Source organism: Hemicordylus capensis, chromosome 4 (assembly GCF_027244095.1).
Source record: "Hemicordylus capensis ecotype Gifberg chromosome 4, rHemCap1.1.pri, whole genome shotgun sequence".
Taxonomy (NCBI): Eukaryota; Metazoa; Chordata; class Lepidosauria; order Squamata; family Cordylidae; genus Hemicordylus; species Hemicordylus capensis.
The window spans coordinates 71,778,049-71,798,818 of NC_069660.1; the positions used below are offsets into that span (position 1 = coordinate 71,778,049).

The window sequence follows — 20,770 nt, forward strand, 5'->3', positions numbered from 1 at the left end:
CAATATTGGAAAGGCAGTGAAGTAGAAAAACAGTTTGGTGGGGAGGGAAGGCATTATTCAGAACACAGCTTCCTATTATTGCCCCACATTTTGCCACTAAGAAATGGTTATCGCTTCTGAGTGTAGTAGACCCCTTATCTGGGAATAATTTGACTAAATACCCTTACCGTAGTAAAAATAAAAACAATTTATTATTTATTTATTTTGTGTAAACAGTGCTATAAGGAGATGCAGGGCAGCTTGATGCAGATAATGTTTATATATTATTATTAAAACTTTTATACCGCCCTTCCAAAAGGCTCAGGGCAGTTTACATTAATGTTGGCGCCTAGGACCCTGGCTGCATCAGCTCTCAGCTGCAATGTCTCATAATGACCACTGGGGGTGGGTGGGTTAGGGTCATGGATAAAAGTGCTGGGCTCCTCCCCTTGTTCTTCTTCCAGTGTTAGTCTCTCTCTTCAGCCATGAGCTACAGCTGAAATTAAGCTGTAGTTGCAGGGGAGTAATGGCAGGTGAGAGAGAGTCAACTCCTGTCTGTGGCTTCCAGCGGTATCTGGTGGGCCACTGTGCGAAACAGGATGCTGGACTAGATGGGCCTTGGGCCTGATCCAGCAGGGCTGTTCTTATGTTCTTAAGCTTCAGGCTTTTTCACATTGGTTTGTAACCTTTTCTTTAAATAAATCCTTGTAGTTCTTCAATACTAAAGAACTGTCTCAAGACCTTTTGCTTTGCTATTTGGGGACTGAACTGCCATTCTTCCCCTACAGATAATGAGTAAACATATCCATTACATTTTTTAAAAAAACGGTATTATGTTGTGTTTCCTAAATTAGTAAGAATTTAGTTATCTAAAAAATTACACAAAGTATATGCTCTCCTAGGTGTTGTAAATTAACATGTTTTAGTGATTAGTGTTTAATATGTGAAGAAGTATCTGGATACTTCATTTTAAATGAGAAAATTCATTTAAATCCATTTTAAATCTTTAAATTGAGGCTTTCTCTTGGTGATTTAAATCAATTCACCCTGCCCCCTTCCCATTGGGAAATCTCTAGCTCCAGATGCGTGGCAGCAATGAAGACCCAGACTCTCGTTGCCAACCCTGCAGAGGAAGGGAAACTGGTGTTGCAGGCCAGTCAATGACTCCCTGTGTCCGTTCTGCAACTGTGCTGGCAAGAAAGGAACAGATTGAGCAGGTAAGGAAAAAGCAAACCTCTCCAAAAGCATACCTATATGAGGAACACTTGGAGGTCTCTGATACTATGATAACATTATGCTTTCTGTCTGAGTGTGACACACAAGTCCTGTTGAAAGCCAGGAACAACAGCCACATTTTGAAGGAGTTGAGGAAATGTCTCCTTACTTAAGCCCAGTCCATTTAGAGCGAGGAAGGTTATCTGTTCTAAGGCCTTAAAACTTTGGAGTGTATAAGGAGGCAGGACAGACATCCTGATACCACAAGTTGCTAGACCTAAATGTCCCATTTGTAATAACTGTGTGGCTTCCAATGTGCTGTCCTTGACTGAGCAACCAAATGCCAAGCTACATAGTTTTTCCAAAACTACCAACCTTTTGACATCACAGTACACGCCCTCTTTCCCTTTTGTTCAGCTTTCCACAACTCTCCCTCTTTCTGTGTATCAGAAATATCTCCTATTCATTTCTCTCATCATACACCAAAGTAATATGCTTGCAGGGCTGGCTTGTAATATACTTGCTGCAGGACCAAGCCCCTCTGCTTTTCACCTCCCAATCAGTCACCACAACCAAACCCCATATACCTGAAACTAGAAGCACAAACTTCTTTTCATGGTGAGCATAACTTCCAGGTAGACCTGTGCCCCAACCCTTTTCATTTGTAAATTATACACTGAAGACCTCTGTGGATGGAACTGCACGAGAGTGTTTGGTCAGCACCCCCAGTTTGGGCAAATGTGGGGAATTTGGCTCAAAGTGGGAGACAAGTTCCAAGCAGTTTTAATTTGTGCAAATGTCTGAACTCAAGAAAACTGGCTTGAGAGATAGTTTTTAATTAAATCAAAAGAGTTTATTGTAAGAAAAACAAATAAAAGCAATAAAACTAAGTGATTAGGTGGCCCTAATGTAAAGGCAATACAAATGTTTAAAAATAGACTATAAGGCACATTTAGCTTAAGGTTCCAGATTATGTGTAAATTCCCAGGTGAGCAAGAGAGAGATGCTAAGAGAGGGGGAAGGGGGAAGTTTGAATCGAAATGATAGATTAGGGTCCTGAGAGCCGGACAACCGCTATACTGTACCTGTTTCTAGGCAATAGGGCTTTGAGCAGCGGGAGACTCACTTCCTTCAGGGACAGTGAGGTAGAAGGCAGGAGGGTTGCAGAGGTTAGTGAAAGGATGGATGCCCATGGGATAGGTGTCTTGGTGGACCCAGCTCCCTATGCCTGCTAGAGATGCTGACTTGAAGGGCACACAGACTGATCCAGGTAGTGATTTCAGGATCTTTTGAGGTTGCAAGAGAGCATAAAGAATGCTCAACAGGATCCCAAGTATAGCATACAGGGGAGCACAGAAATGGTCTTGCTGAAGTCCTTGTTGCAGTGGAATCCCAAGTGAGAAGCACGAGGGAACACATTTGTTATGATGACCTGCAGTTGTAGTCTCCAGTGATACATGGGAGAGCACACTGGGTCATGGAGTTAGGGATACTTATATCCCAAAACGTGCCTTGGGGGCACATTTCTGTTGTCATACTTTGCTGAATAGAAGAGCCCAGACAGGCCAGCATGGAATGCATTGTGTCTGATTGTCCTTCTTGGGTAGGATAGTATGTGAATAACCTATTGTATGCAAGGCTGACTGAGATGAAAACCAGAGTCTGCAGGTGCATTAAAGAATATATTGTGCTGGGAAGGGCTTCCCAATAATTCTTTCAAAGGTTTCTATAGGCACACTTCCAGAGTTACGTCACTGACTCATCTCTTTTTGTGATGGAGACTGCTGCTGCGCTTATCTGCTTTCCCTTCCTAGCCTAATTGCTTCATTAGCAGCAGGTGTTATCTATCTTGTGAGCGGATGTGGGGAGTTTTAGAGTTCATCCTAAGTCCAAAATTACCTCAGATGCCAGATAACTTGCAATAGCTCGTTCTGGAGTCTGCTTAACCAGGTCCCTCATGTAGAGAGAGTGGGTGTAAAGCCAATCCCCATAGCAATTTGTGTTGCTTGCAGCCAAATCTAAGGGGGACAAGTCCACTGCCAACTAAGCGACTTGTCTCCATGCATAACAAACTGGGCTCACATTGCAGTGCAGCTCCTGAGCACAGCAAAAATGCAGTGGAACCAACCAGAGAGAAGGAAACCTTGGACTTAATCCTGAATGGCACCCAGGACCTGGTGCATGATGTCAGTGTCATAGACCCTTTAAGGAACAGTTACCATAGTGCGATCAAATTCAGCAAACACATGTGGAGAGAATCGCGAAAGAAGTCCAATATAGTCACTTTGAATTTCAGAAGAGGAAACCTCTCCAAAATGAGGAGTATGGTGAATAGAAAACTGAAAGGGAAAATCAGGAGGGTCACTTTGCTTCAGAATGCATGGAGTTTACTCAAAACCACAATACTAGAAGCTCAGTTAGACTGTATACCCAAAAGGAGGAAAGGTACCACTAAGTCTAGGAGGATGCCAGCATGGCTAATGGGTACTGTCAAGGAAGCCATAAAGAAGAAGACTTCCTTCCAAAACTGGAAGGCCTACCTAAATGAAGAGAACAAAAAGGAACACAAACTCTGGCAAAAGAAATGCAAGGTGACAATAAGGGAGGCAAAAAGAGAGCTTGAGGAACATTTTGCTAAAAGCATCAAGGGGAATAACAAAAACTTTTAATATATCAGAAACAGGAAACCTGCCAGGGAGGTGGTTGGACCATTAGATAATGAGTGAGTGCAAGGGATTATTAAGGAGGATATGGAGGTTGCAGAGAAGCTAAATGAGTTCTTTGCATCTGTCTTCATGGAAGAGGATACTGAGCATATACCTGCTCCTGAACCAGGCTTTTTGGGGATGGAGGCTAAAGAACTGAGTCAGATAGAAGTGACAAGAGATGTTCTAAATTGTCTGAGAAGACTAGCAAATTGCCAGGGCCAGACAGCATCCATCCACGAGGCCTTAAAGAACATAAATGTGAAATTGCCAACCTCCTTGCAAAAATCTATTCCTACAATCAGGCTCTGGACCGAGGACTGGAAAGTAGCAAATGTAACATCAATTTTCAAAAAGGGATCCAGGGGTGATACAGGAAATTACAGGCCAGTTAGCTTAATGTCTGTTCCAGGCAAATTGATGGAAGGCATTCTCAAGGGTTAGGTGTGCGGCCACACTTGGAGTACTGCGTACAATTCTGGTCACCACATCTAAAGAAGGATTTTGTAGAACTGGAAAAGGTGCAGAAAAGGGCAACAGAGATTAACAGGTCCTAGAGCACCTTCCTTATGAGGCAAGGCTACAACACCTGGGGGTTCTTAGTTTAGAAAGAAGTTGACTGCAGGGAGGCATGATTGAGGTCTATAAAATCATGCATGGTGTGAAGAAAGTGGAGAGAGATAAATTCTTCTCGCTCTCACATAACACTAGAACCAGGGATCATCCCATGAAATTGATTGCCATGAAATTTAGGACCAACAGGAGTAGTTTTTCACACAACACATCATCAACTTGTGAAATTCTTTGCCGCAAGATGTGGTGACAGACAAAAACCTGGATGGCTTTAAGAGGGGTTTGGATAACTTCAACGGCTACTAGTTGGAGGGCTATAGGCCACCTCCAGCCTCAGAGGAAGGATGCCTCTGAATATCAGTTGCAAGGGAGCAGCAGCAGGAGAGGGGGCATGCCCTCACCTCTTACCTGTGGGCTCCCCAGAGGCATCTGGTGGGCCACTATGTGAAACAAAATGCTGAACTAGATGGGCCTTGGGCTGTTCTTATGTTCAGTCTCAAAGCCTGGAGATGCAAATGTAAATAGGGAGACTTCTGGAAACCAGGCAGAATAAGCTCAGCTAGTAACACCTCATGGTTGCCTAGAACAGGGTTCTTTTTTTTCAAGGAAGTTCTCTCCCCCACCCCGAAATAAGACTTAATAGCAGTGGGCCACATCCAAAGCAAGTCCCACTGAAATTAATGGGGCTTAAGTTAGTCGTTCATTTATGCCAGTGGTGCTTTGTCATGACTGGGTGCTGCTCACTGTTCCTTTTATAGCTTCTCTTTGACAATCTGACTATACGAGATAGGGGACAGCAAAGTATTATGATTGATTAAGTGCCGTCAAATCGGTGTCGACTCTTAGCAACCACATAGATTCTCTCCAGTGTGATCTGTCTTCAACTTGGCCTTTAAGGTCTTAGTGGTGCATTCATTGTTGTTGTAATAGAGTCCATCCACCTTGCTGCTGCTTGCCCTCTTCTTCTCTTTCCTTCAACTTTCCCCAGCATTATGGACTTCTCATAGCAGTGTCAGTATCTGAAGGAGAGGTAGCAAGGCTTTACTATGTTTGTGGTATGTTTCTGGTTCTCTCTTGTGAGACTAGTAGAGGCTCCATGAGAGCAGAAGTGGATCTATCAATGGGCAAATAAGACCTTCAAACAGTGTTTTAGTTAGTTACAAGAGAGTTTGGGAATACAGGTGAAACTCGGAAAATTAGAATATCGTGCAAAAGTCCATTAATTTCAGTAATGCAAATTAAAAGGTGAAACTGATAAATGAGACAGATGCATTACATGCAAAGAGAGATAAGTCAAGCCTTAATTTGTTATAATTATGATGATCATGGCGTACAGCTCATGAAAACCCCAAATCCACAATCTCAGAAAATTAGAATATTACATGGAACCAAGAAGACAAGAATTGAAGAATAGAACAATATCGGACCTCTGAAAAGTATAAGCATGCATATGTATTCAGTACTTGGTTTGGGCCCCTTTTGCAGCAATTACTACCTCAATGCGGTGTGGCATGGATGCTATCAGCCTGTGGCACTGATGAGGTATTATGGAAGACCAGGATGCTTCATTAGCGGCCTTCAGCAATTCTGCATTGTTTGGTCTCATGTCTCTCATCCTTCTCTTGGCAATGCCCCATAGATTCTCTATGGGGTCAGGTCAGGCGAGTTTGCTGGCCAGTTAAGCACAGTACACTGTATACTTTTCAGAGGTCCGATATTGTTCTATTCTTCAATTCTTGTCTTCTTGGTTCCATGTAATATTCTAATTTTCTGAGATTGTGGATTTGGGGTTTTCATGAGCTGTACGCCATGATCATCACAATTATAACAAATTAAGGCTTGACTTATCTCGCTTTGCATGTAATGCGTCTGTCTCATATATCAGTTTCACCTTTTAATTTGCATTGCTGAAATTAATGGACTTTTTCATGATATTCTAATTTTCCAAGTTTCACCTGTAGTACATGCGGAACATCATCCAGATATTCCATGCTTTGGTGTCTGTTATTCACAGTACAGGGTGGGAACTAACAGTAAAGAATGCTGGAATTGTAACTGGGCAAAGAGGCACCTTTTTAATGTGGTGATTCTCTTTATTGAGCAGGGGGAGAGTAACTGGCCCTATCCACCCCCAGCACAGTACCTCCAGTGACTGTTGCTGGTGTATGTCTTATGTTTATTTTTAGATTGTGAGCCCTTTGGGGACAGGGATCCATCTTATTTATTTCTCTCGCTCGCTCTCTGTAAACCACTTTGGAAACTTTTGTTGAAAAGCAGTATATAAATATTTTTTGTTGTTGTATTCTCAGTCCACTTTAGGATGCTATGAGAGAAGAGGCTTTTCCTGTCCCCTTTAGAGTCCATGTGAGGTTAAAAGAGAAGGTCTTGGGAATGGGGAGTGTGTGAGGTATTTGAGACACAGCTGGAAGGAACATTTGGAACAGAAGTGTGCTTGGAGCTCATTGGGAGATGGGTTTTGGAAGTTTCTTTTGCAAATCTGAAATTACAATCTTCTTGTTATGAGCAGGAAACCAGATTGGAATTCCAGTTCACCCACAAAATGTATTGAAAATTATGTAATAAGTCTACTTTTACCCCTTGAATTACAACAATGTCAGAATGCCTGGTGATCTCGAGCACATGCCTCACAACTTAAATTTGATAGCTGTGAATAGTAGGGAAAACCATCCTCTGCAGCCTTAAAATTATTGTTGAAATGGCATTAATCTTCACTTTTGTATGGTGCTGCACATGTCACTTACCTGTTCCTTTAAGTGCAATCCATTGCTATATTTCTTGCATACTGTGCTTATTGCTATGACTAATGACTAAAACAATAACTGTTCACAGCTGCTAGTCTTCAGAAATGTATCCTTTTTTATGTTTGTGCATGCACTGGTTCTCTTGCCTGACACAAACCTCTTCTTTCCTGCAGGACTATCAGCAGGTGATCCTCATCTTTGCAATGGTGGCCACCATGCTGTTGGAGACACAGCCTTGCATGGAGGAGGCAATGGAAGCAGCATTAAAGACCAACCTGAGGAGGGTTGGAAACTACTATGTGCGCTCGCTGAAGGATTTCATTGACAGCTTTGATTTGGCCAGAGCCAGCTGAAGAGACTTGAGATCTGGCCAGTGTGGCTAAGGACTTCTTGTAGGATAGAATCAATGGGGTGGGAAACTGCATGATTGGAGAGGCCTTCTTTTGGTGGCAGAGATGAAGTCCCAACTGATGTGATTTTGACTGCGGCTGCTACAGAATAGAGAAGACAATGGTTGGGGCTTAGACATATTACCGCTGAAGAAAGGGATGAGAAAAGGGTGTGGGGCTGGGTCCCTTCTGGTACACAGTTCTTGTGGCAGGGGGTTATTTTGAGAAGTGTTGACCTTCAGTTGTTCTGAAGGGGCCAGTAATTCAGTGGGGGAGTAAGTTGGTTTTGGCATGCTACCTTGGTGGAATTTTCTGATTGCAAAGATTTGCTCTTTGGTCTGGCATCAAGGCTTATAGTAACATGGCTAATTCTGTGTCTGTGAGCTCTGTATTGAATTCTGACTCTCCTGCTGTAACACACAGGGAAATGGAGGATGACCCTTGCCCAATTGAAGCTTCAGAAGCCCCCCCTCCCCCTTAAATGCCTTAATGAAAGTCTTAACATTTGTTACCCTCTTACAGTTGTTTTTTAAATAAAACCATTGATAGAAACACACATTTCTTTGAGCTGCCTTTAATTGAGTACTTTCCCTGTACTATCATTGCTCAGACAAGATCAATAATTGTACAACATGTTAAAGCATCTTGTTAAGATTGCCCAAGTCAAACATTCAAATCAGGAGATTAAAGCAGAGCTAATTTCTGCACCTTTTGGATGTACCTGAGTTGGGATACTGAGATGGTAGTAAGCAAGAAGAATCCTAGGGGCCTTGGAGTTTATGCAGAATGTGGAGAATGACCTACAGGCGAGTTGATTGCCTCCTATTCTTTGCACTACCGTAACAGCTTTCAGAAGTGCAGTTGGAGTTTCTGCATTCAGTGGATGAGTGCATGGAACTGTACAGATCTGCGGCATGGAGGAGTAGAGCTTGCTCTCACCTTGCCCTACATATGTTCATGAACATCTGAAGAGGGCTTGGGTCTGTTGTGCACAAATCTTCCTGGAGATTGTTTTGTGTTTACTGAAGAACATCTTACTTACTTGGCTTTGCTGACTTGCTTGTTCTAGGAAATATCTGGTGAAATGTTTTAGCTGCAATCTTTTCATTTATGCTGCAAGTTTGAAATTATTTTCTCTGTGGTATTTGTTTGTGAAGCAGCAGGCTGCTCTCTTTACTTAAGTTACATGGAAAGTTGCCTTATACAGAGTCAGTCCATTAGTTCATCTAGCTTAATACTGGTAGCCAGGCATTGAACCTGGGACCTTCTGCACACAATACACTTCCACGGAGTTATAGTCCTTCCCCTTCTAATGCCATAAGGGCCTTGTGCCTTGTCCACTGGCACACTATTGCTAGATAAATGCTTGGAGTTGTCATATGCTCATCCCATTGAAGATGTTCAGAGTAGAGCAGAGCTTGTGCTATTCTAACTGCGTTAGGATCTTGGGGGAGGGGTGCTTAATGCGGCTTGGAATGCAAACAGAAGGTTGCATGACTTAAGGCATTTATCTGTCACAGACAGATCTATAAATCAACAGTAACACCAGAAAAGAAGGTTTAAGGAACCTGACTCTAGAATTATATTTGCCTCCAATATTTCCTGGTAGACTTCAGTATCACCGATTTCAGGCTATTAAATTATGCTCACTGCTGCCGGCAGGGAGCAGCAGAGAATGTCCAGTTGCAAGGACAAGCTGTAGGACCTTCAAACCCGTTCCCCACAAAACTTCCAAGGTGGGCGCCAAAACTGACGGCTGTTTGCGCCTCCTGCTTTCTACACTTCACAGAAAATGCTGGGTCCAGAAGACAAGCTAAAGCTGCAGCCTTCAGAAAAGGGTGGGCCTGTTCATCCCTTCCCCTCTTGATTAGTGTGTGTGTGGCAAACATCCATGAGCTTTTCTCTCCTCTGCTTCTGCCTGTTTTAAAAGGGGCATTGCAGAAAGAGAACGTCTTGGTGCAAAAAGGCTAACCTAGAATTTAGTTACACACCAAAAAACAAGAGCAGCAACTTGCAGGCACTGAAAAGAGAGGAAAAGCTGTTTCCAAAGCCTCTGAAGGACAACTGGGGAAGTGCATGCTGCATCTAAGTCCTGTTTCTCAAATCTGATAAAAGAAAGAATAGCACTCTTCCAGAGTCTCTTGCTTTGCATGCATAGGGAGATGGCTTTTCCTCCTGCCTTGCTACATAAGAAGTCTGTCCATCTGCGAGACTACCCCTTCTTCTTTCCTCCCCCTCCCCATCTTTTGCTCCATTCTTTCCAGGTGTCTGGGAGCTACCTCATGCTAAGAGACGTTGCACTGTTTGCTGCTTGCCCGTGCCCTGACTGTCTGCTGCTCCAAGCTGTGGGGAGTGATGCATCTAGACCCAGGTTTTGGAATCGGTTTCCCAAAGAAGAAGCCTTCTGGCTCAGAGTCGGAATCTGAAGAGGATGAGCAAGTAGGGCACCAGTTGTCATCTTGTTCTGCTGTAGGTTCCTGCTCACCAGTGCCACCTTTGTATAGTCTCTCTGGAAAGTTCATGGTTAACACTGGTGTATTTGGGGTTGCAGAGAGACTACTGAAGCAGTGGTCTCCAACTTGTTGCTGAGATGTTTTCTGGAGGCTAGTGCCTATGATTTGGTGTTTGTTCATGCCAAAAGTGCTCTGGTCTGCTTCTAGGGGATGTGGGCCAGAGGCTCCTTTGTCCTCTTGAGAGGAATCTGCTAACAGCCCAAGTTTATTAAGTTGTGGAGAGATTGCTCTGTTCCTGCAAACTTCCTTTTCCTCCTGGTTGCTGATCTCAGTACACAATGAGGAATTCCCAGTTGTGTGGAATCTTTCCATTGCTTGGAAGAAGAAAATAAAAAGGGCCTGTAAGATTCTAGAGAGAACCCTGAATGCCCTAGCCTGCCTACTGGACAAAGCTATAAGTATTCCTACAGTAGCAATTGCTCATTCACATCTATGAATTTGTATTGGGCAGGAATTTCCATAAAGTCTCCAAACTCTGCATCCTGGTCAGGTTCATATCTGTTTTGTATACAATTACAATATCATCCCACTTTCATAAACTAGTTATCAAACATCTTTCCAGATAAGTTAACTAGTTTACGGAAGTGAGATGGTACTATAATTGTTTACAAAACAGGTATGAACCTGACCATTATGCAGAGTTGGATGAAGCAGCAGTCACTTTCTAGTTTCCCCTGATGTGATGGGGTCTACATTCAACTTCCTGCTAACTACTAGAGAGAATCCATTATCAGACCTGACACGTAGAGACCTAAAGTCTGGGAGTGTTTCCAATCCAAACCCTTCTCTCAAGACTCAGGATGGCAGTGGCCAGAGGTGCATTCTGTCAGCTGCATCTGTTGCTTGAAATAAACAACTTCAGAACAGTAGTGCATATACTGATAACCTCTAGACTGGATTACTGCAATGCACTCATTGCATGAAGTCTGGAAACTGCAACTGGTGCAAAATGCAGCAGCCAGGTTGGTCTCTAGGTCATCTCAAAGAGACCACATTACACCTATATTAAAAACTGCTGGCTACCAGTGTTCTCGCCTTGGGCACATGCACACAAGTTTAATGTCCACTCAATTCTAGATCCTGCTCAGATTGAATCAGGAAGGTCCCGCTCTGAATATGCATGCACATACTGCCTTGATACTGCTGCCCAGATTCCTCCCACAGAATGAAAAAGTTAGAACATGGCTGGCTACCAATATGTTTCTGGGCAAAATGCAAAGTTATATATTTATGGTTATATATTTAATTCTCTTAGCGAGCATGCATGCCCAGGATTTGGCAGCAGAACCCTCGCGTCACGCTGCGAGAGTTCTGGCGAGAGGCCCGGCTGAGGGAGGAGGAAGAAAGCGGCAGGGGTGGGCGGGAGAGAAAAGCGGTGGGGGCGGGTGGGTAGACAGGAGTAAAAAGCCGCAGCAGGCTGCCGGGTGGGTGAAAGTGGCAGGCGGGGTGGGGGAGAAAGCAGCGGGCAGGAGGAAGCAGGGGAGACTAGAGGCGCAGATGGTCTGTGCCTTGTTCAGCAAGTAACCTATAAAGCCCTAAACAGCTAAGGCCCTGGGTATTTAAGAGAACACCTCTGTTATGAGCTGCCACCAGCTCATTTGATGGCTATTCAGGGACAAGCCTTCTCCATTGCTGACCCGAGGCTTTGGAATGTGCTCCCTGTTGAAACAAAAGCCTCACCTCCCCATCTCTGACAGCTTTTTTAAAAGGCTGTCAAGACACAATTATTCAGCCAGGCTTTTAATTACTTGATAGAAGCTCTCATGGTTTTTAAATCTCTTTTACTGTAAACTGCCTAGAGATGCGAGTTTCAGGTGGTATACAAATATGCTAAATAAATGTTAGACACTGGAGTTGGTGGTGACTACAGAGCTATGCGGTTTTCTTGGTAGAATACCAGAGGGGTTTACCATTGCCATCTCCTGCACAGTATGAGATGCTACCTTTCAGCACCTTCCTCTATTGCTGCTGCCCAATATAGGTGTTGCCCATATTCTGGGGACACACACCAGTGGGGATTCGAGCCAATAGCCTCCTGCTCTCTAGGCAGGTTGCTTCCCCGCTGTGCTATTAGGTGGCATTTAGGCATACAATAATCTAACACTAGGGAGCTTTCCACTGAGTTTAGGTCAAAAGGTGTCTGTGCATCCCCAGCATTCCGTTTCCAAAGGCTGAAAGGTAGAGACCTTACCATCTGCTTCTGCTCTTTGCTCACAGGCATCACTGTTGGTTCTTGCCCCTGTAGAGGAGCAGCTTGGGCTGATAATCCTTGTTCTGGAGGTGGGTGTGGAGTCAGGAGATGGAGCAGAGATGAAAGCAGAGTCTGAGGAATCTGAGCCCGTAGAAGACAAGGCTGATTCCTTCTCCAAGCTACAGACCTCTGAGCAGAAGAGGCGGCCATTATGGATTGTGACCAACTGGCCTAGCAGTGCTTTTTGACAAAGACTACAGCAGAAACAAGCGGCTTTGGCATGCCAGTGTTGACCTTGGAGGGTGGCCTGCTCACTGTCAACACCTGCAAGTAAAGAGCAAACCACACAGAAGTTTTAGCTTATGCAATGTTAATGATAGAATGTCTCATTTCTTACTGAACTGCTCTGGCACCAATCAAAAATAGAATCTGCCCAGGTTTGTGCAGACTCCTGACCAGAATGAGAATCGGGAGGAGAGGGGGAAATGTTGGAGCTCAAATACCGTGCAGAAGATGACACAGTTGAATATTTTGATGGTAAGCAACAGGTGTTAAGCCACATATTTGAACAGGGTTCAATATACAGACACTGGTCGACATACCATCACACACACACACACAGGAACGTAATGTTCACAGAAATTAACAGGGCATCACTATCCTATGCTGTTGACTCCAGATAATTACCTGCTTCAGGGAGTCCATGGCTGACATACTGTGCAATGTTATGCACAAGGTGAGACACAACATTTACACAGTGGCACAAGAGTGCTGTTGCACTGGTGCAATAATACATATTCTATATATGTATAATTATATATAATGGCTTCACTGTCATGCATCAGTATTCTTGCATAACTGTACGAATGGTATGTTCCACCACATGCATAACGTTGTGCAGTATGTCAGCCATGGACCCCCTGAAGCAGCCTAGAGCTCGCAGGACAGTGATACCCTCTTAATTTGGCCATTTTCTCTAATCTAATCTTGGGTTAGGCAAGATTGAGTGAGTGAGTGTCACTTCTCAGCTCCAGGTAGTTTTGGATGACATATTACCCATTCCAAACTGGTTTTTGGGTGGGCTATGGGGTTGAGGTTGCCTTGGTCAGCCTGACAGATGATCTCCAATTGGCTATTGACAGAGGGAGTGTGACTCTGCTGATCCTTTTGGATCTCTCGGTGGCTTTTGATATCATCAGCCATGGTATCCTGCTGGGTTGCTTGAGGGAGGTGGGATTGGGTGGCACTGTTCTACAGTGATTCCATTCCTACTTCTCTGGCAGATTCCAGATGGTGTTGCTTGGAGACTAATTCTGCAAAGCACAAGCTAAAGTGTGGAGTTCTACAAGTCTTCAAACTGTCTCCGATGCTTTTTAATATCTACATGAAACAGCTAGGAGAGATCATCAGGAGGTTTGGTCTGGGATGTTATCAATATGCCGATGACAGCCAGATCTATTTCTCCATACCAACTTCGTCAGGAAATGGCATGACCCCAGTAAGTGCCTGCCTGGAGGCAATAATGGGCTGGATGAGGGATAACAAGCTGAAGTTGAATCCAATTATAATGTTGATTATTACCTATAATGCTCTCAATGGCTTGGGTCCAGGGTACTTAAGAGAGCACCTTCTCCGGCATGAACCCTGTTGCCTATTAAGATAATCTGAAGAGGTTTATCTATCTGTCACAGGATGTGGTGACAGCCAACAACCTGGATGGCTTTAAGAGGGGTTTGGATAGCTTCATAGAGGAGAGGTCTATCAACGGCTACTAGTCAGAGGGCTATAGGCCACCTCCAGCCTTGGAGTAGCAGCTGGAGAGAGGGCATGTCCTCAACTCCTGCCTGTAGGCTTCCAGTGGCATCTGGTGGACCATTGTATGAGACAGGATGTCAGACTGGATGGGCCTTGGGCCTGATCCAGAAGGGCTGTTCCTACGTTGCCACCGACTCGTTTGGTGGCAACTCAGGGCTGGGCCTTCACTGTGGCTGTCCTGGGGCTTTGGACTTCGCCCCCTACTGAAATAAGAGTATCTCCTTCTCTGTTGGCTTTTAGGAATACCCTGAAGATGTACCTGTTTTCCCAAGCTTTTAATTGAAATTTTAATGTTTTTACTCATGTTTCATGTATTTCAACTGTTTTATATTGTGTTTATATTGTGTTAACTGTACACCACGTAATGGTGCAGTGGGGAAAGTGACTTGATTAGCAAGACAGAGGTTGCTGGTTCAAATCCCCGCTGGTATGTTTCCCAAACTATAGGAAACACCTATATTGGGCAGCAGCGATATAGGAAGATGCTGAAAGGCATCTCATACTGCGTGGGAGGCAGCAATGGTAAAAACCTCCTGTATTCTATCAAAAGACAACTACAGGACTCTGTGGTTGCCAGGAGTCAACACCTACTTGACAGCACACTACCTTTACACCACCTAGAGATTTCTATATCAGGCAGTATAGAAATTAGATAGATGGATAGATAACAGTCTGCTAGTCTGATAACATCCCCACCACCCATTTTCTTTGGCTACATAAGAGAATATATATCCATCAGTGCCCAGGCAGCTGTTGCTGCGAAGCTAGACAGAGGATATGATTTAGCCAGGCAACCTTTCTGCTTGTCTCCAGCATTTTTAGAGGTATTCTCTATGGATATGTTGCTTGTGAGCTTGCTTCCCACTGAAACAGCTGCCTAAATTATGGTGGAGACAAAATGCTGGCTTAGGAGAGTGTTTGGTCTGATCCAGCAAGGCAATTAAGATAAACATATCTTACCACTAAGCCATTATTAGGGGGCCCTTGTAGGCCAGATAGTTGGGGGCAAACGTTTATAGGCTGAAATTATACAACTTCCAAGACATTTGCAGGTGTGTATAATTCTGGCTAGAGTTCCACTTCTTTGTGGAATAAAAAATGTCTGGGCAAGAGTGAGAAGCCTGGGCCTGTAAACTGTTAATAGGTAAGACTTTGCAGCCCTGGGAATTTCCTGCAAGAGATCTCTTGCAGTTGCTAAGTTACGGAAAAACCTTACCTATGATCACTGAATGCACTTCCACACTCATTGAGCATTTCCCCAGTGAAACCAAAACAATGTTGACCGACAGGACATGTAGTGTTACAGAGCCACAACGCTGTGCCCCAGGGCTGCTGCAGACTTGTAAGGCAGCCCTGATGCTGTTAAGAAGCAGCAGTTGTGCCAGCAGTTCCTCCCATTGCAGTGCTAGTGCTGCTTGCACAATTGCTGCTTTGGAACAGCATCGTGGCCACTTGAAGAGTGCAGCAGCTGCAAGACGCACTGCTACAGCTCCAATAAGCTGGGCACCATGTCAGCCACTCTCTCTATAACAATGGAACTGGATTGCCTCTAGCCCCAGCTGAAGCAACCTACAGGCGTGTTGCATTCAGTACACTTTTGCAAGACCACCAGAAGTGCCCAGGACCTACCAATGATCTCGCCACAGGCTTGACAGATGTCTGCGTAAAGACTCTCAAAGCAAGCACAGCAGCAGGGTTGGCCACCCTTCATGACATACCGCCGTGCCCCCAGGGGTAAATCGCACTCCAGGCAGCAGAAGTGTTCTTCATGCCAGCGCATGCCTTCAGCCTCCATGCACTCGGATGTGAAGATCAGCTAAAGAGACAGGATGGAAGACCATATTGCCACATATCAGAAATCAAAGGGGAAGTAGGCAATGCTGGACTGAGGCTTCTAATTTAAGGATGCAGTCCACAAAAGTTCTTTGCTGCATTGACATTATCTTGGTCAAAGTGATCGCATATATTTAACTAAATCAACCATGCTCTCTGCATGAGATTCTCTTTAATACCAAGACTGTTCCATCTTGTATCAGATAAAAACCAGAACATAAACAGTCAGGTAGTCAAGTTAGCAATGGCTAGGATGTTAATAGCAAGAATCTGGAAGTAGCCGTAGCTTCTAGTATTGAAGATCAGAAACCGGTAGACACGGAAGAATATTAATGCAGAAGATAACATTGTTTTTAAAAGTCTCTGGACAATTAGAGCTAATGACAGACTTGTTCAGGAAGGATCAGACCCCACTATTCCATACTGGAAAAGAATTATGCCAATGAAACTGTACTACAGGAAACATTGTTCCTGATCTGATCTACAATGTTTTTTATATTGGTCTGTGTATGTATGTTTCTCTTTCATTGTCTACTTAATATTTTAAAGTCAGATTTTTCTTGGAATATTTATATTACAATTTCCCCCTTATATAAATATAATCCAGTTCACATTTTTAAAAAGCTTCTTCACTGTAACCCAAGCAAGTTTGTGTATTTTCTGCCCTGAAAAACACAGACACACATGTGCACGCACACCCCAATTTGAATGGGGTTTTTTTTATCCATGAAGAAGGTCCAAGAGCTGTTCTGAAACTGTATGCAGTCAGACTATTAGTCCACCCAACTCATTCTCTAGGGTTGTCCAGGCGTTTCTAATTCTAGAAACTCTAGTTCTCGAATCCATCTCTACACTGTAATTCGAAGCACCGAAACGCTTCAAGCTGCCCCAGCTTCAAACTGAGCATGCCATTTGTGTACTGGAACAGCCCTGCAGCCACACGGCCTTTAATACCTACAGTGCCACGGTGGGGTGGCAGAGGGGCAGGTAAGACCTGCCTTCCTCCTTTTAAAGTGCCTGCTCTCCACCACCACCCCAGATGTGCGTGAAGCGTTTCGCACACATCCCTATTATTCTCTGCATTCACTGGCAGCAGCTCAGTTTTTCCAGTGAGGATCTTTCCCATCCCTACTTGGAAAGTGAACCTGGCACTTTTTCCATGCAAGGCACATGCTCTACTGCTGAACTATGGCCACAGTGCTTGGCTATTGGAAACCTTTCTGTAATTTCATGAACCCTTCTCTTCATTTTAAAGCTTATCCTTCCATATTAGAATCTGGATTTATGAAATTAGAAACCGGTTCTCTAACTTATGCATTATAATTACAGAAACAGTACTTCCGCTTGTTGGTCCTAGACCTCTTGGCAAACAATTTCATAGAGTGACCCCTGGTTCTAATGTTGTGTGAGAGGGAAAAGAATTTCTCTCTCTCCACTTTCTCCATTCCATGCATGATTTTATAGACCGCTATCATGTCTCCCTGCAGTTGTCTTTTTTCTAAACTAAAAAGCCCCAGGTGTTGTAGTCTTGCCTCATAAGAAAGGTACTCTAGGCCCCTGATCATCATGGTTGCCCTCTTCTGTACCTTTTCCAGTTCTACAATGGCCTTTTTAAGATGTAAACCCAATCTGTTCCCATAGTGTTTTCGGTGCACTTCATGCATTTGCTGAAGTAGGTTTTTGTTTTTGCAGGTCATGGCACAGTGAACCAGTCTGTCAGGCACTGCAGTACTTCTTGTATTAGATTTGGAAGAACTCCACACATGGAGGTTTCAAGATAGTTACAGAACACACACAGAGGAAGAATAAAATTTCAGCTTCATTTCTCCCAGTGGAATCTCTACCCCCCAGAAGACTTGGCATTCACTACAGCACTATTTGCACTGACCCTTTCTGCTACAGCATATGCACAGAGGGCAACCTCTGGCAGAGAATAATGTCTCATTATAGATAGGTAGGCATTATAAACAAATGATTGATGACTTCTGGTAGGAAATGTTGCAGTCCCTGGGAGAATGTCTACCTTTCTCTTCGGGATTTTACCAGATCCAGAAGGGCTGATTAAAGCCCATTAATGGTTTGATGTGGTAGGAAAACTTTGAGATAGCCCAATTAAGTACACCTGTTGATTCATTTACAAGAGCAGAGCTGTCACTCTCATACAGGTGCGTTTATGTGGCATAGATACCTGATCACATGATGCACAGCGTGGGCGGAAGAATTCTGCATGGTGTCGCCCACAGTAGATCTTCCCGTTCTGATGGAAGTAGATGAGATCCACTAGGGACTGGTGACAGGTGCGACAGACAAAGCAGGCAGGATGCCAGCAGCACTCCTCTCCCAGCTTGGGTGCAAATACACCCCGCTCATTGCTGTTCATCCTTTTGCCGCACTGCAAATCACACAGGTGAGGGGCTTAGTTATCTGCCTTTCCTATATTACAATATTAGAGGAGTACCCTATTATGACAGCAATGAATGCACCACTGAGAGACCTTAAAAGGCCGAGTTGAAGACAGATCATCCTGGAGAGACTCTATGTGGTCACTAAGAGTCAACAGCGACTTGATGGCACTTAATCAATCAATCAATCAATCACACTGTGTACTACAAAAATTAAGATTTTGTACCCAGATAATTCAAATTCCAGTAAAAGGTGAATTCTGCAATTCCTGTATAAAATATGCAGACTGAAAATGTGCATAATTCCCCTTATTGTGCATAGGTTTTATGACTCCACTATCTTGAGTGCCCCCCCCTTTTTTTAAAGGAGAAAGGCAGTACAGAAAACTTGAAATAAAATGATGTTATTTGTGCTGCTTTTCATAGTTCTGGTTTTGCTAGTCCTGGAAGGGGTAGGAACACTGAAGCCCAGCCCCCTACCACTGAAAATTCTAACTAAATTACTTTAAATGCTCAGGTGGATCCTATGCTTGGGATTCCTCCCTCTTTATTTTTTTAAACCAAAAGGAGTTGAGAGGTGACTGCAGCAATAAGTGGGGAGAGAATTAGCTCTTTCCTCCTGTGCAGTTTCCCTCTCAAAGTCCCCTGTCTGAAGCTGCTATTTGCTCCCAAAGATCCTATTTGCTGCAGTTTGAAGAGGAAATAGCAGCTTTTGCAGGGGAAACTTTCAGCAGGAAGACACAGGAGAAAGAATTAACTCCCCATCGCCCCACCAGTTCAGTTTGTCTGAACTGAAAGCTAAACTAAACTAAAAGCTAACCCCATGGTTAGCTTTTTTAAAATGTATGATAGAGAAAGATAGGAAATCTCAAGCACAGGATTCACTCATGCATTTAAAGCAACACCTGGCTTGTTCCTTTCAAGCATTGCTTCCAAATTCTAATGCACAGAAGCTTGCTTTTTTCTTTTTCTTTTTTTAAGCAAGCTAAAATTCTGCATCCACATTATGATCACTTTCTGCCCTCGTCCAGAACTGCAGAATGCACACAACCCTGTTTGTGGTCTTCATGGAGATGCAATGAACTAGTCTCTCCTTCGGTTTTAAAGGGAGAAAATAAACATGTTCATTCCAAATAACCGTTTTCTTCTTTCTAAGCAAAGCCATTTTTAAAATAGCTTCTGCTTCACTTCTTAGTGTCATTCAATGCACAGAAGTGCAATAATGAGTCACAAATCAAATTTTAAAGCATAGGTTTAAAGAAAAGAATATTACTCCTCTGAAGACCTTCTTTATTGCGCATGTGCGTGCATATATTATATAAATATAAATATAAAAAAAATTAATCCAAAAAAGGTTTCTATAAAAGCAAACATTTCAACATCAACATGTCATCATCAGTGCTCGATGTTACACTGTTTGAACCGGCATTCTTATATCATAAGCTCTTCCAGCCAAACACCCAAAGTTAATACACAGCACGAGGAGGGGTGCTTCCTTCCCTTTCTCCCCTCCCCCCACCCCACCCCACCCCACGCTATGTAGTAACTTCAGGTGTTTGGCTGGAAGAGCTTATGATATAAGAATGCTGGTTCAAACAGTGTAACATCGAGCACTGATGATGACATGTTAATGTCGAAATGTTTGCTTTTATATAGAAACCATACTCTCTCTCTCTTTCGGTCCTCAAAGGAGTTTTGTTGCAGGTTTGTCATTGTGCATATTTCATTGCCACTATACCAGCAGATTCGAAAAGAATATTGTCAAAAATCTCTGGCTCCACATAACTGAAGTCATGCTGAAAGCAATGACCTGGCAACTTGGCACCAGGCACCTCACTGGTGAGGGCATCATGGCACCACTGTCCAATATAAAAATACAGATGGCTCACCTTTTTGCAGAAGAACCCATGAAGTGTGGAGGGCACCAGACACATGATGCCCTGTCCCAGTGATTCCTGCCACCGACGTACAGCAAATGTTCGCAGTTGCTTTCTCTCCTCTTCTCCAATGGATTGGCAGTATCTCTCCTTGAATAAAAGCAGATGCTGCCATTGCAATACTGGGGTTTTCAGGCCAGACTTTTATATAAATAGAACAAAAAGATGCTCCAATACCCCATCCATGTAAGCTATGTGCATATGTAGCAAGCTTAGCCTTGGTTCTGGTATAAGTCACCATAGCTGCAAACCTAAATTGTCAGGGTGATGAACGTGGCTAGAGACAGGAAGATCAGGAGATACAGCCATGGCATTTCTAAACTCTAGGATGCTGCATGTTCAGACCTCACAGCAGGGGCTCAATTTCTAGTTTTCTCTCTCTCTCCATCCTGTTCTGCTGCCTGCATTGGAGGCAGGATATGGGGGTCGGGGGAGATGAATAATTGCACTGAACTA

The 20,770-nt window shown here is 43.7% G+C and overlaps 2 protein-coding genes across 26 annotated transcripts in view; one reads left to right on the plus strand and one right to left on the minus strand.

Annotated features, from left to right (window-relative positions):
• LOC128323309 (uncharacterized) overlaps positions 1–8,179 on the plus strand; it is a 133,828-nt gene extending 125,649 nt beyond the window's left edge. For all 17 annotated transcript variants that reach the window (XM_053246158.1, XM_053246162.1, XM_053246168.1 and 14 more), the window contains 2 exons: positions 1,056–1,196; positions 7,408–8,179. In XM_053246158.1, the coding sequence (XP_053102133.1) occupies positions 1,056–1,196; positions 7,408–7,587 (321 nt within the window). In that variant the 3' untranslated portion in view covers positions 7,588–8,179. The remainder of the gene's footprint in view (positions 1–1,055; positions 1,197–7,407) is intronic.
• Positions 8,180–8,181: 2 nt separating this feature from the next.
• Positions 8,182–20,770, minus strand: part of PRICKLE4 (prickle planar cell polarity protein 4) — a 42,218-nt gene continuing 29,629 nt past the window's right edge. For all 9 annotated transcript variants that reach the window (XM_053246184.1, XM_053246187.1, XM_053246186.1 and 6 more), the window contains 5 exons: positions 20,267–20,404; positions 18,164–18,367; positions 15,772–15,958; positions 12,328–12,651; positions 8,182–10,450 (listed from right to left, as the gene is read on the minus strand). In XM_053246184.1, the coding sequence (XP_053102159.1) occupies positions 9,909–10,450; positions 12,328–12,651; positions 15,772–15,958; positions 18,164–18,367; positions 20,267–20,404 (1,395 nt within the window). In that variant the 3' untranslated portion in view covers positions 8,182–9,908. The remainder of the gene's footprint in view (positions 10,451–12,327; positions 12,652–15,771; positions 15,959–18,163; positions 18,368–20,266; positions 20,405–20,770) is intronic.